General features: G+C 43.8%; 2 protein-coding genes across 3 annotated transcripts in view; one reads left to right on the top strand and one right to left on the bottom strand.

Moving 5' to 3' along the window:
- The first annotated feature begins 799 nt into the window (after positions 1-799).
- On the top strand, positions 800-7045 carry TSN (translin). The gene is made up of 6 exons (XM_081009143.1): positions 800-967; positions 1798-1891; positions 3304-3400; positions 3714-3829; positions 4951-5030; positions 5417-7045. The coding sequence occupies exons 1-6, from the start codon at positions 902-904 to the stop codon at positions 5651-5653; spliced, it is 690 nt and encodes a 229-aa protein (XP_080865269.1). The 5' UTR covers positions 800-901; the 3' UTR covers positions 5654-7045.
- A 55-nt stretch (positions 7046-7100) lies between these two features.
- The window catches only part of LOC308477442 (uncharacterized protein), a 73825-nt gene continuing 66024 nt past the window's right edge, over positions 7101-14901 (bottom strand). For both annotated transcript variants that reach the window (XM_081006011.1, XM_081006010.1), the window contains exons 7-8: positions 11327-11472; positions 7101-10028 (exon numbers count right to left, since the gene is read on the bottom strand). In XM_081006011.1, the coding sequence (XP_080862137.1) occupies positions 9233-10028; positions 11327-11472 (942 nt within the window). In that variant the 3' untranslated portion in view covers positions 7101-9232. The remainder of the gene's footprint in view (positions 10029-11326; positions 11473-14901) is intronic.

The raw sequence follows: 14901 nt of genomic DNA on the forward strand, positions 1-14901 counted from the left end.
AAGGGTTAGAGCTGCTTAGGGGATGGGAAGCGGGGACCCAGGTTTGTTGTTCTGCAATCCAGGTTTGGTTTGTCTTAAAACAGCGTGTCCTAACGTGGTCATTTAGCTTCGGGTGCTTTTCGTGGCGATATATTACCACTAATAACGGAGGCTCAAGCGGCAGTTTAAACAGCAAAGTTACTGCCACTGAGCTATATAATACCAGGTCAACATGTATAGGAATTGCAGCCTGAAGGGGCTGAACTCAAAAGCTACCCACCCTTGCATCGCTTTTCCTTTGCAATGGGGAATATTGCAAGCGCCACCCAGCACTGTGGGACCTACTTCTGTGTAAAGCTGGACAGGCTCAGCTGTCCAGCTACGGCTTCGTTGCTAGAGCCACCCACCTTGCGCGCGCATGGTCCCACGTTCAATTCCCGGCATCCCCCGGTAGGCCTTTTTTTTTTAAGCACTCCGGCCTGAAATCCTGGATAGGTGGTCCAAGAGCCTGACTCGACTTAAGGCAGCATCTTAAGCCCCCCCCCCCGCCCCGTAGAACTGCCCTGTTTATACGGCTCCCCCCAGGTAGAAAGCGATATGTAAAATGTTGCCAAGACGACGAGTAAGCACCTTGGAGCCGTTTAATCTCTCCACTTAGGCTGTGCAGCTGCCTCTGCCCACGCCTACTTGCCCCCATGGAAGCCAGCGTGGGGCTGAGTGCCCTGCGAAGAACGACGCCTAGGGGCTGGGGCTGGGACACGCACGAGAGCGGTGCGTTTTTCTGTCAGGCAGCGAGCGGGGCAGCCCCGCGACGGCAGTGTGGAAGGACCCGTCCCTTTGGCGGCACGGAGAGTGGTGGGAGTGCCCAGAGCGCTGTGCCCGCAGCCCGCCCGACTCGCAGCTTCTCCTCGGCGGCGTCGCCATGTCCGTCAGCGAGATGTTCATCGCTTTGCAAGGGGTGCTCACGGCCGACCAGGATATCCGCGAGGTAAGAGAGGGTCGCGCCGGTGCGAGGACCACGGACGCTTCGCCAAAGCTCGAAAGGGGGATCCCTTTCCTGCCCACCCCTTTCGCCGCTCCTCGGATCACGGGGACTAGAGCCTTGGTTTTCCTACCTTCCAAACCGCGGGAGCCAACCTTTTAACAACTGCATGCCTGAAACATGGGACCCATTTCTATCACGTAAACCCAAAACCGCCCTATGTGTCTCTTTTGTGGCTCCTGTAACATTTACATAACGGCCCAGGAGAGGGAAATTTAGTTGTTGCTGCTTGTTACTCTAAGTGTGAGAGAAATCGCATCGGCTGAAATTTTCCGTCCTGCACCACCACCGTTAAAGATCTTGTTTTCCTTTGCGCCTATTCTTTGTCAAAGCTGAACAAAGAAACAACAACAACCACCAGTGATGATTGCAAGCACTTCCACCCATCTTGGGTCAAGGTGTGATCCACTATGGGATACTGACCCATCACAAGTAGCAGTATGATGAACAGAATCATAGTAACAACCTAATTGCCTCATAGATAACCATTAGTTAGCTAAGTAGTGCAGACCCCGTTTTTCAAAAACCAAGCTATGGACCCACTACTTTTAAAAAGTTTGATATCTCTATGGTAGTTTTTGTTACGTGAATGGTGCCATAGATCTCCCAGGTGGATTACTGGGACTCCCTGGGGTCCATGGACCCCCCAATTAGGAACCAGAGGTCTAGAAATTTACTAGAGAGAAAGACGGCCAAAATTGAACAGCAGCTTTGTGTTAACACATTGCATATTTTTCTGTACCATCATGTTCTGAGTATTTTATTGTTGTTTACAGGAGATCAGGAAAGTTGTTCAAATTCTGGAGCAAACAGCCCGGGAAATTCTTACAGTGCTACAAGGAGTCCACCAGGGGCCTGGATTTCAGGACAGTAGGTCATTCTTTGCCTATTGGGAAAAAAAGGTCACAAACATGTTTACATGCATAAAGGATGGTTACAGAAGATGAGGATAAAAGATGCCACTCAGTAACGTAAAAGTGAAATGGTTATGTGTTTTGTGAAAAACATTTTTCTATTCCAGTTTCTTTGTGAATTGGAAATGCAGGAAAGTGAATCACGTACAATAGATTATAACACTAAATTTGACTGTTTCATTATTGGGCACTTAACTAGTAAACAAAGACTCATTCAGCTGTGAAATCTTAAAAAAAGTCTGGTTTCTATATCGTTTCAGACAGGGCAGGGCAGCTTGTGGGTTCTACTCTGCTTGAGCAGAGCCTGGTGCAAAAGACATATGATTAGGATGAAAGAATTCAGAGCCTGGAATTTTTTTAAAGGCCAGAACTGAGCAAAGCACACAGTCTTTCCACACAATAATCCACTCCCTCCCCATTTCAGCAGTACAATTTAGTGGGTCATTTTGTTGTTGCAAGTGTTAAACACATCTGAGCAAGAAATCCTTGCTGATCTGCTTCAGATAACCCAGAGAATTACTATTCAGTCACAATTTACCTTCTGTTCACTCCAGGTGTGGGGAGCCTAAACAAGTAGAAGCAGGCTTCCTGCTTCAAACTGCCACCCTCCAATTCATGGGGATTGGGGGTGGGCAGTGCTAGTACATTTGCTTCCACACCTCTACTCATCTGACAGCTTACCCAGTTGCAGGAATGAATCTCCCAGTAGAGCAGAGCGGCTGCAATAACATTCCCACAGCAGAGTCACTGCCATTTACTTCGAGGGTGGGAAGGGGTAGGTGGTGTGAAGGTCAGGGCTGTACAGACGAGCTAGCTAGCAGGAGCCCTGGATTGCCTCTGCCAGTGCATCCACAGAACCGTAACTCACCCACCCACCTAGTCTTTCCCTGTAAATGACAGTGACTTCTTCCAGGCACCTATTGCTGCAGCTGAACCACTCCTGTCATTATGAACTTATTTCAGTGGGATTAAACCATGACTAACTTAGGCTTCATTCCTGTATCCACTTAGCTAGGAATAAGCCCCATTGAACTTAATGGAACTTAGTTTTGATGCATAGGATTGTGGTGTCCTATGGATGGATCCAGTGAATCAAACTTAATAGAAAATTAATAAATATATAAATGCTGTTGGGGTGGTTGTTCATTATTATAGTGCGTACGTTTGTGTTTTTATGTTGTAAACAACCCAGTGTTCTTCAGAGGGAGGTATAGATAGCAAATAAATAAGAAACCTGTTTCTTTAAAGTATCACAGTATTGTCTTTGCTCATGGTTCTATGCCTAAAGGGTGTATTCTTTAAAGAAACTCAAAAACCAATAACTAGCCTTTGTTTTCAAGGTTAAGTGCTGTTTGTTTTTAATTTCAGTACCAAAGAAGTGTCAGAAGGCTCGTGAACACTTTGGTACTGTTAGAACACAGTTGGCCTCTCTGAAAAACAAGTTCCCTGCAGATCAATATTACAGGTTAGTAAATGTCCACTTTCCTCCTGCCTTTTGTGGTCTTTTTAATAATATTTTATTCTTTTTTCCATATAGAAAGTTACATTTGTTACTGAGGAATTTTAAACCAATCATTTTAATATGGATGGCTATGATTTATTTCCACTGTTGGAGGCAGCATGCTTCAGCATACCAGTTGCTAGGAATCACAAGTGGGGCGGATGCTATTGTACCACCACAAGGATAGGATTTAGGACTAGATGGGCATTTTGTCAGATCCAGCAGGAGTCTTCTGTTTAAAGTGCCAGGAATCACTTTCTCTTTCCCCCCCATGCAGATTTAATGAACATTGGAGATTTGTGTTACAACGTTTGGTGTTCTTAGCAGCATTTGTTGTCTACTTGGAGACAGAAACCTTAGTGACTCGGGAAGCTGCTACAGAAATACTTGGAAGTAAGGAATTGTTTTTCCACTTAAACACAATGACTTTTGGCTTTAGCAAGGCTCCCTGTCTAGGAAATTCAGTAAAATGTTAACCTAAATTGGCACGTCAGAAAGCTTCTACATGTCACTTAGCTTTCCTTCTAAAACCTTTTGACGTAGTTTGACGTTGAAATAGAGACTAGACCTCTGCTTCAGCTCTGCCAAGGTTCCTTTTTTAACTGAAAAAATTAGTAACTGTTAGTAAAAAAAGGAGTCCATATATGCACTGCTCGAGAGCTATGAGTTGGCAGAGTTGCAGGCTCCCTGGAAAGGTAGAAAGTCCACAGTGAAAGACAGGGGAATGTGGGAAGATTAGGTGTACACATTAATTGTATGAAGCTTCTATACATTCTTATTTACTTTGAAGAAGCCACACTTGTATTCAGTGAGGCTTACTAAATGTTTAGGATTACAGCTCTACTCCAGCAGTGTGGACTCTAAATGGCAGCTACTCATGAGGATCTTGGGCAGAGGTTTTCCCCATGAGCCCTGCTACCTGAAAATCCTTTTAACTAGAGATGCTAGGGACTGAACCTGGGACCTTCTGCATGTAAATAATGTGGTCGGCCACTGTGCTTTGGATTTGGTGCTAAGATATGTAACCCTACAATCCTTCCTAGAGTCTGAGATTAACATCCGAAGTACTTCTCTGTGTGCACCCACCGAGAGATGTCAGAGAGTGGCAATGAGGGAATGGGCCTTTTCAGTGGTAACCTCAGTTATAGGATACTCTCCCCAGGGAAACTCACCTGACACTGGCTTTGTCCTCTTTCAGGCACTAGGTGAAGACATTTTTATTCTCCCAGGCATTTGGACAGCAGCACTGATGTTGGAACTTTGGTGGCTACCAGGGTATACATCCTGTGTGAAGGGCGTGGGTGCTTTGTGCTGTTTCAGATTACCTTTTCTTTGGATGAACACTTTTAGTATTTTATATTTGAATTGTTTTTGAATTGATCAGTGTAATTAACTAACCATTAACCTAAAAGGAAGGCCTAATCTGAATTGGCACTCCTTTCATTTTGGAGTCTTCTAACCCTGATGATTTGTATTATCAGAGTTGAATCCAAATCCGTTCATTCTTTTTGCAGTTGAATCTGAAAGAGAGAAAGGCTTTCACCTTGACATTGAGGATTACCTCTCTGGGGTGTTGACTCTGGCTAGTGAGCTGGTAAGTAAAGAGTATTGAGAAGTTTTAAAACTAATGCAGCATGACTTACCTAGTTGGACTGAAACTAATATCCAGGGCCTTGCGTGGACAAAACTAGAGGTTACATACCATGGCTCTTTCTTTAATGAAGTTGCTAGTTGCTCTTTTTCTGCAAAGGGAGGCTTATGGTTGCATATTACTCTACTAATAGTAAAGGTTTGCAAGATTGAGGCTTCTTCATCAAATATGCTCTAAAAGCCAGTATAATTTATCCTTTGGAAGGAAGACAAAGTGCTGAATACCCTGTTCAGATGCTAATACTCTTGTGGGACTCCAGTAAGGCCTACCTAACCCGATTTGGTCTGTGCATGTCTGCTTATCTTGCACCATTCTGCTTTCTTCCATAGGCTAGGTTGGCAGTGAACAGTGTCACAGCTGGAGACTACGCCCGTCCCCTCCGCATCTCTGCTTTTATCAACGAGTTGGATTCCGGATTCCGCCTTCTCAACCTGAAGAATGACTCCCTGAGGAAGCGCTACGATGGCCTCAAGTACGATGTCAAGAAGATAGAGGAGGTGGTTTATGACCTGTCAATCAGAGGGCTCAACAAGGACTCAATTGCTAATGCTGGTGGGGAGAAATAGAGGAGGGCTTGTTGAACTGAAGCAATCATTACCTCAGTCTTGCTGCCAATGAAGGAGAAGCTTTAACTTGAGCTCTCCAGCAGTAGTTTAGAGGAACCACAAAGCTGCATACCACTGTTGTTTTTTCCTAATGGAATGTTTAGTATGTCCAAGCAGAAGCACTCATTCCCCACCCCCCAAGCCCCTCTAGCAGGCGCTGCTTGGAGTCCTAAGTCACCCTGGTGCAAGCAAACTGTCATCTCTGAACTACAGCTGTTGCTATCCCATTATCCCTGCAGAACCAAGCATGGGGATTATTTTCCCCATGCATCACAGCCTTTGTTCAAGCCTCATCCTTTTTGGATCTCCACGTCATTTACATGTAGCACAGTTTATGCACACTGCTGCCCTGGGCTCCTTTGTAATAAATAAAAGTTCAGTACTTGGCTGCAGCTGATGTGTAAACAGCTTGTCAAAAAGCATTCATTTTCAGCTCATCTGTGTAAACCAGATAGATTGCTGCATAAAATCAAGAGTTTAGAACTAGGATGATCAGTTCAGTAGAAATATTGTTGGGAATATATGTTTTCAAATAGTCACCATTATTATAGTACACATATATTTGTATCCTTAAACATGCTGATTTTTGCATTTGGGAAGAGACGTGAAATAGTCATTGAAGCTGAACAGTTGCTTGTGGGCATGTTCCAAGTATATATATAAGTTTTAAAAAGCAAATCCTGGAACATGTTTTAGGTGATTTTTTGTGGGGGGAGGAGCACAGATTTCAAGGAGGTAAGTAGTTACGTAACAGGGCGAAGGTGTCTGTGTTCCTTTGAAGTCTAAGTGACCTGTTTCACATTTCCTTCATTTTGTATTTTACCTTTTTTATATAACGTTCTTAGTCCATCATGCAGCAAAGAATGCATTTGGCCTTAACAAAAAACGGTGACACTTACCTTGATCCTAAACACATGTACATGGAGGCGAGTTGCTTTGTGCATAGGAGCACAGCTTTTGTATGTAGGGTGCAGGTGCAAATCGCTCTTCTTTCACCTCCATGTGTGTGCTACCTCCACTGTATTAGTATTTAACATCCATCTTCTGAATCTCATTTATATGTGCAAAATTTGTTTCTGCAATATACTGTGTTGTTTTGTCTGAGCATTTTTCATATTGTGTGCTGTATAGGATCTGCTTTCCCCCTTGCCCTAAAGTTTTCCCTTTGACAAATATCACCTCCAAAAGATAAGAAAAATATTTGTACTTTACAATATTAGTGGCTGTAAGTATCTTTTGTTTGTAAATCTTTGCCTTTTTCTGGTTACGTTTTGGGATGGGTGGGGGAAAAGTTCATTGAAAAGCAAATTCTTCCTTTGTTAACGTGGGTAAATAAAAGACACTGTTCTTTAATATTATGCTTCTGTGATTTTGTTTTGTATGTTTCTTACAAGCTTGCACCCTGTAATTCACAATAACTTGTTAAGTGTACAGGTGTCATATTTTCTTCATTTTAACAAAAACCCCTTCTTTCAAGACACTGCAATTCTACAGCACCCATTTTGGAGGAAGGCTATGATAAACGGTTCACAACTGGTGCAGAAAATCTTGCTAAACGATATTCTTACAGTTTTTTCCCTGTCGGCTATAGAATAGAAAAGTGCTGCCACGTATTTTGTTCTCTAGTATTCTACAGAGTTCTTTTTTATTATTATTCTCATGTGTCACTAGGATAGGAGTGATCTGGTATGGAAAACAAAAAGAGAAGTTAATTAAAGTGCAAGGAAACATAATTATTAAAACATTTTATGTTAATCTACAATAATGTAACAGATTCCTTTTTAATTAAAATTTTGAAATACACTAGATTACATCATTTAAATAATCACAAACTAGAAGAGGTAATTGAGCCTTGTTAACAGAAGCGTATTTCAGAACGATTTCTGATGTTAAGACATTCCTTGGATTTCTACAATGGGTTTTTAACCATTTACAAACAAATCCAGTGATCCGTAAAGGGAGAGAGTATTGCTTATCCACAGGATTATACAGGTATTCTGGAATGTTTGTGAGTGAACTCTGAATATATTTCGGCTTCCTTTTCCATTTACGTGTTACATGCATTCAGTGCAAAGTAAAACTCGGTAAACTGGTTCCTACATGGGCATGAGGGTAGAAGTAGAAAACTGATAAGCTAACAAAAGATGGATGTATTAAATGTTTCCTGGGAGAGCAAGCTGAAATGAGGCTAATTATACTGTCTAAACATTCTCCTTTATTGTGTTAATACTGCTCTAAATTTGACTGGATGTTGCCTAATGCTGTTATAATATATGCACAATGAAACCAGTCTATCATATATGGTCAAAATTCCTTTTTCCCAGCACAATCATGCAGTGTCAGACATCTCACACTCCTATCTGATCCCCACATTATTAACAATATTAGCTCAATATTTTCTCTCTAGAGACCTGCTCCTCATGATCTGGTGCCAATAACCCCTAATTACCATAGAGGAAGACATCCCAAGTAGGCCACAAATCTGAAGGGCCCGCCCTGCCCCCCTTGAGCAAGTCTTCACAGGGTAAAGCCTATTTGCCCTCAGACAGACAACACACATTTTGTTGTCTTCACTGTTATACCTATTTACAAAATGTGCAAAAGATTCCCATTACCCAGAATCTAGATCTCACTCCTCTTACCATTTAAGAGCCAGAGGAGGCTCTTAAGAGCCAGAGGATTTCTCCTTAGGCCAAATTGTGCTGAAGTGATTATTTTGGCTAGCCAGATTAACTCCTTATGTTCCTACAGCTCATGCTTAACTTTCACTCCACACTTAATAGGCAGTCTTCAAACTAACAACACTCTTCCTTTTCGCTACCAGCTCAGTCAGTTACACTAAGCAGAGGGTCAGCCACCAACCTCCTCTCAAGATGACAGCCTCTTTTTGACAGTTCAGTGGGGCCCTCACTTTATCACCTCATCAGGCAATGCCTCTCAAAATGGGGAATGTGGCCTCCAGAAGGGTTTGTGGGGCACCTACAAGAGAGGGGGCAGCATTTTGTAAGTCTTATTGATAAGTAGGTCTATAAAGAGGCTCAATATTTCCCACAATCTGAGTGTCTACCTCATGGATTTGCTGACAGGGAAGGGTGGAATGGTCAGTCACAGACTGCTGTGGGTTACCTGAAACTAGAGACCATGGGCTGTGGAGCAGCTGAGAAGAGGAGTAGCGGAGGTAGGGGAGCAACTGTGTGTGTAGGAACCACACAATTGGGAGCAAAGCAGACATAAAGGTTGTAGGAGCCAGGTAGCTACACCCAATGAGGTTTCTAAGTTGGGTTGTATGGAAGATCTAACAAGCTTAAAAACGGGGCACATTTTTTCCTTCAATTTGAGAAACGCTTATTTAAGTGGTACTCGTCACAAATGAATTCTCAGTAGAAAATGACATCGTTACGGATAGCTCCAATGCTAATTGGCCAGGTGAAGTTCATTCTTGGTGCAATTTTTGTTGAAAAGGAGATCTTCAACCCAAAGCAGGTCGTGAGGAAATTTCTGAGCTTACTTAGCCAAGTCATTTCGCAGTCAGCGATCCTTTCATGACCTATTGTGCGATGCGCTTATCATGATGTTGGGCAAGGCGTTGCGCCGCTTCTTCCAGGAGCCCAGCTCCCGAGAGTACCTCCGTATCTGCCTGAACCAGTGGTGAGTCCGTGCCTTGTCTCCATCTCGGAACACAAAAGACTCCCGCCTGATCTCAAGGAGTTCAAACGTGTCGTCGCAGTCGGGATCCACAGAGACCACACAGTTGCTGAGTCTCAAGGGCTCCCTGAGCAAGCTGAACTTCCCATTGTTTTTGTCCCTAATCAGTACCAATACTGCATCTTTCACAGGCCCTGGCTCTCCGGGTTCAAAGCTAGACTCAGAGGCGCGTCGGATGTTGACCATGAGGAGCACTTGCATGTTCTGGAATTTTAAGGTCTTGCTGCCCTTTTTGACCCACTGTCCATCAGGAGGCTGGGCCAGCTGCAAGGGCCCTTCCATCACAAAGCGGGTTTCTTCCCGCAGCCAGCCCACAGTCTTGATAGCGGTTTCCCTCATTTCAATGTTAATGACCTCCCTGTTCTTCTTGCTGTCCTGGCGGAAGGAACGCAAAGTCCACGAGTTCCCTTCCTGCTTGGTCTTCATGTTTATGTGCTCCAGGTGGGACTCAATGCGGCTTTTAGCCTCCCTCAGGCTGCTGTGATCTGGGTGGTACTCAGTGGTGGCTTTGATGATGCGGCTCAGCAGAAGTGGGTACTTGGTGACTCTCTGCAGTGGAGCCATGAGGAAGGACCGCAGATTCATGCGGCGAAGAGCTGTGTTGTCGTTCTGGGAAACATTGAGGAAAATCCTGCAGGGAGGTCAAAAAAGAACGTATTTTGTAAACAGGTACAGGAAAACAGAAAAGCTTACACCGAGAGACTTGTTCGTACATACACATTAGGCATTGTTATCTTTAATTAATTAACATTTACAAAGTAATTATGACTTAAGATCCCAGAATATTATTGATATATACTGCTTTCCTGCAAAACCATTTACTTGATTTGCTAGACTCAGGAACATTTTTTTATTTTTTTTCCGTTCTCAGGCTTTGTTTAATGCATGACTAAGGTAAGGTTCAATAGACTTGCTGTTGATATCTTAGCTGTTAAATATTACTAAATTTATGCAAATGTAGACACAGGGCAGTATCTAGCATATTAGTTGCAATAGTGCAGGGAATGTTTTCACCCTCCCCATGTCCTATGTGTCCTCTGTGCACCCCCTAAATCTGTTCTGAGGGTTTCCCCAGCCCTCTAGAACGGATTTGGGGAGGAGGTTGGAGGTGCAGGGAGCACTCAGACACTATACTGGGAATGTCACAGGTGGATGAGCACAGCCTTTCTATCGTTCTGATAAAGCAAGCCCCAGTTGGTGATGTGCCTTTATTGGTAAACTCCTCAGCTCTAGTTGATGCCATGTATCCTGGTGCAAGTGCCTGGTCATTGATGAACACCCCCTCCCAAAGCATACTTGCTCCAAGGGGTGTTGCTAAGTACTTAAAAGTAAGGGCTCATAGGCAAACTTTTGCATATCTGAATTAATATGTACAGATGCAAATTCAGAATTTTAATATTACAGATAATAAGCTCACCGGACACCCCAAATATGTTCAATTATCTTGCACCCCATTCCAGATCTGTCCCCCCTTCAATTAATTTACTCTCGTTTTCCCAACAGATCTTTCTCCAAATCCATTTAATCCCCTTACAATTGCCCCCATCCATTATTATCTCTAGGTACAATCATTTCAAATTCATTTATTTCCACAAATTTATATCTTACTCACTAGCCCAGACCACACACCCCTCCGACACACACCCAGTTAATCTCTTGAATACATTACCTACCCAGAAATGCTCAGTACATTTAGGAAAAGATATGGAGTCTGTGCCCCAAGGCATATACTTCCTACCAGGCCTGTGCAAGGGGGCAGGGACAGCTGGGTACACTTGCCCTGGGTCTTGGAGGGCTAGGATGACTGGGGGACTCCACCAGGGGCCTGCAGGACTTCCGGTGTCATGTCAAGAACAAGACTTCCATGCTGGGCTTCATACAAGCGCTGAATGGTCCTGCCACCAACCCAAGATTAAGAGGTCTCCTCACCTGAGTAACTCCTTCTCTTTTTCCAGTGCATTGAGCATGTTCACTGAAGATGACTGCTGGAGGCAGTACGTCTGGAAGGCAGGCAGCATATTGACAAATTCCAGGAATATTTCACCGATGCACACAGTCATGAGGTCATCATCGCCCTGCCAACACACAACACACAAGGCAATGCATCAGCCAGAGACGTGGAGGTACCAGAGGCCATTAAAAGCCACCGGCCTAATATTCAATTGTGGCGAATGTGCTGGAGTGGAGCTGGTGACATTGGTGTCTCTGCAGTTTACGGAGCTGAGGTGGGTCAGGGCAGCGGCAAAGGCAGGGCTGTGTGGACATACCAGCAGGAGGAACAGATTGGTGTCCACACAGCACTGACCGCATCACCTGCCTGCCCTGTCCCAGCCCTGCCCAGGTAATATGCAGCCCAGACCTACCACCTTGACTGCAACTGCTAATATAATTACAAGCTGATCTTGGACAACACGTTAGCAACACACCTCATGATAGCTGTTTCAACAGTGAGTTTCTTTTGGCCACGTTTCCCATGAACTACAGCTTGAATGCATTCTGAATAATTAAGCTCTTTCCACACTGAAAACAAGCAAAAGTGCTACACATTTTTTCCTTGAACTGCTAACTTCTGCAATCTATTCTCCAAACAGTGGCCTAAGCCCAGTCACTAGGAATCACAAGGGAGGAAAATGCTGTTAAACTCAGCTTCTGTTTGTGAGCTTCCCATAGGCATCTCACTGGCCACTGTGAGGACAAGATGGTAGGTGAGATGGGCCTTTGGCCTGATCTAGCGGGGATCTTCTTATGATTTTCTACTGACTCTGGTAGAACATTAAAGGTGTATGCAAACACAATGCAAAAGTGATTAATCTCAGCTTGACAACCATGTTGTTATTCCCTTCCATGTCTTTTAATGATTTACTCTACTGATGTATATTTTTAGAATCTGTTACATTTTGATTCCTAATTAAAAAAAGGTAAAAGTATTTCACAAAAGACTATTGCAAGACCATTCCCTGTTTTTTGCCAGCATGAGGTGCTGTAGCACAGAGGCTCAGTTATGAGAGAGAGTACTACACTATTGCTGAAACAGAAACAAACATTCATAATTAAGGAAACATGCCATCCAACTTAAATGGTTTGCTGAAATCCATTAGCAGGCAGCATCCTTGCAAGTTAAACTGGATTTCAGTTGAATTCCATGGATTAAATCTGCACTTTTGAGGTTTTGAAACTGGAGACTGTACCACCCTATTCCCCCCAAAATTTCAACACCATATATGTCAAAATAGAACACTCAACATCTGAACCCTTTAAACTTACTGCATTAAAATTTGAATGCACACAGATTCCTGCGAAGTATTGCAATGCAAATTTTGCATATATGATTTTGAGTTCTAAATTAATTTTTAAAATTGCGACTGGCAGAGCTGGAAATGGCTCACAGGATCTCTTTTACACCTTCGGTCATATCCCTCAGCTCCTCTATTATCCTTGATTTCCCTCCTTGGTTCCCCAGCATCTTAAAAAGTTCAACTACATCTCTGACGCAGTGGATAGCATTATCACATTTCCCCATTTTGGATGATTATATCGTGGCTTAAAAAGACACAAACCTTTTGCCTGCTCGCACCACAAGCATGCAGTCCCTGGAAGGTCAGCTATGAGGAAATACAACCCTTGAACTGAAAAAGGTTCCTTGACCCTCGTCCAGACTGGCTGGGACTGACCCCCAAGGGTTTCACACAAGACTCGTTTCCAACCCTACCTGGGAGATGCCAGAGATCAAACCTTGAACCTTTGTATATAAAACATGACCTCCGACACCAGGAAGAATCCCTGTCCTGCCTACTTGTCCATATACCCAGTACTGTCTTCTCTGATGGCCCTCTAAGGCAGAGGGTTTTCACTGCACCTGCTACCTGATCCTTCCCCTTCCCTCCCTTTTAAAAATGGCTAAGTCAGAGACTGAACCTGGAACTTTCTGCATGAAAAGCATGTGTTCTCCTGCTGAGCTCTGGCCCTTCCCCAAGGCGATTATCCGGCCTTCAAAATAATACTCTCTCCCACATTTGACTTGCAAAGTTCAGCAACAGGGCGCAGAGCCGTGTGCCATACACAGGGTGCTAGTCTGTAATAATGAACCATCAAGAACTGCTGTTCCAGCAAATTATAAGTAACCTTGAGTACGTTCAAGAAAGAGAGCCAGTTTGGAGTGTGGCTCAAATAACACTTAAAGGATTTAACTAGCCTTGCGTCTGTTCTTGGCCACCGGCAATTGTTGGCAGGCAAAGCCGCTTTTAATTGCTCTCCTGTGGGCAAGATGGGCTTCTTTGAATGCTGCTGTAAAATTAATTTCATGGTAAAAGGGTGTTTTGTTTCTTTCAGAGCCCTTAATAAAGCACAGGGCATAATATAAATACACAGCGGCGTGTAAATGCCATTCGCTTTGCTGAGGTGCTAGCGCAACCGTCTGCCTACCGGCATTGTTTTCCTTCAGCCAATGGAAATGCAGTAATATTTCGAAGTGATGGTAGGCCTCGCTGCACAGCAAATTGAAAGGGCTAAAGGGGCAATTCCACATGTCATAAAGCTAGCCCCAGACTGGTCTGTTCAGGAGCACATGGGGCAAAGGGACTCAAGGGGTAAGGCAGCCTTCCCCAGCCTGGTGCCTGCCAGATGTTTTGGACTACAACTCCCATCACCCCTTACCATTGGACATGCTGGCTGGGGCTGATGGGAGCTGTAGTCCAACAACACCTAGAGGGCACCAGGCTGGGGGAGGTTGGCATAGGGATTCATGCATTGCAGGGGGCTTTCTTAGGTGATTCTATGATTCTACAAGGCACAAAGGATTTTTGAGATGCTTATTCACCAAGTGGTCTTGAATTCACGTATCTTGTCAATCACAAAGAAACACAGGTGACTTGTGGTAGACTGGGGGCATCCAATCAGAGCTGAGGCCTTCTTCCCTAATCTAGAGGCAGATGTTTTCTCACACAATTGAAATGACAAAAAATAAATAAAAAGTTGGTACCCTTTGGAACAAGAGCACAGGGAAGCTGCCTTATACCAAGCCAGACCAACTAGCTCAGTACTGTCTTCTTTGACTGGTAGCATCTCTGCCAGCCCTACCTGGAGATGGTGGGGACTGAACCTGGCACCTCCTACACGCAATGCAGATACTCTTACACTCAGCAATGGCCCCTTCCCCATTTCAGCAGCTAAAATGAGTCAGACAGAAGCAAAGCTGTAATGAGGGGATTCTTGATACAACAGAATGCAGTAAAGAAAAGAACACAAAATGAGAAAAAAGATAAGATCTTGGATAAAATAAAAGAATTAGAGAAGAAATTAAGAGTGAATCCGAAGTCACAGCCAACTCTGAGAGAAATTAAACTTTATCAAACACAATATTCTAAATTGATAAATCAGGAAATTGAATGGAAGGTTAAATTAATGAAACAAAAAACGTTTGAGTCGGCGAATAAATGTGGAAAACTGCTAGCTTGGCAGTTGAAGAGAAGACAAAGATTAAATACTGTTACAAACTTAGAGGTTGA

Source organism: Podarcis pityusensis (assembly GCF_964106645.2).
Source record: "Podarcis pityusensis genome assembly, chromosome: 1".
Classification (NCBI taxonomy): domain Eukaryota; kingdom Metazoa; phylum Chordata; class Lepidosauria; order Squamata; family Lacertidae; genus Podarcis; species Podarcis pityusensis.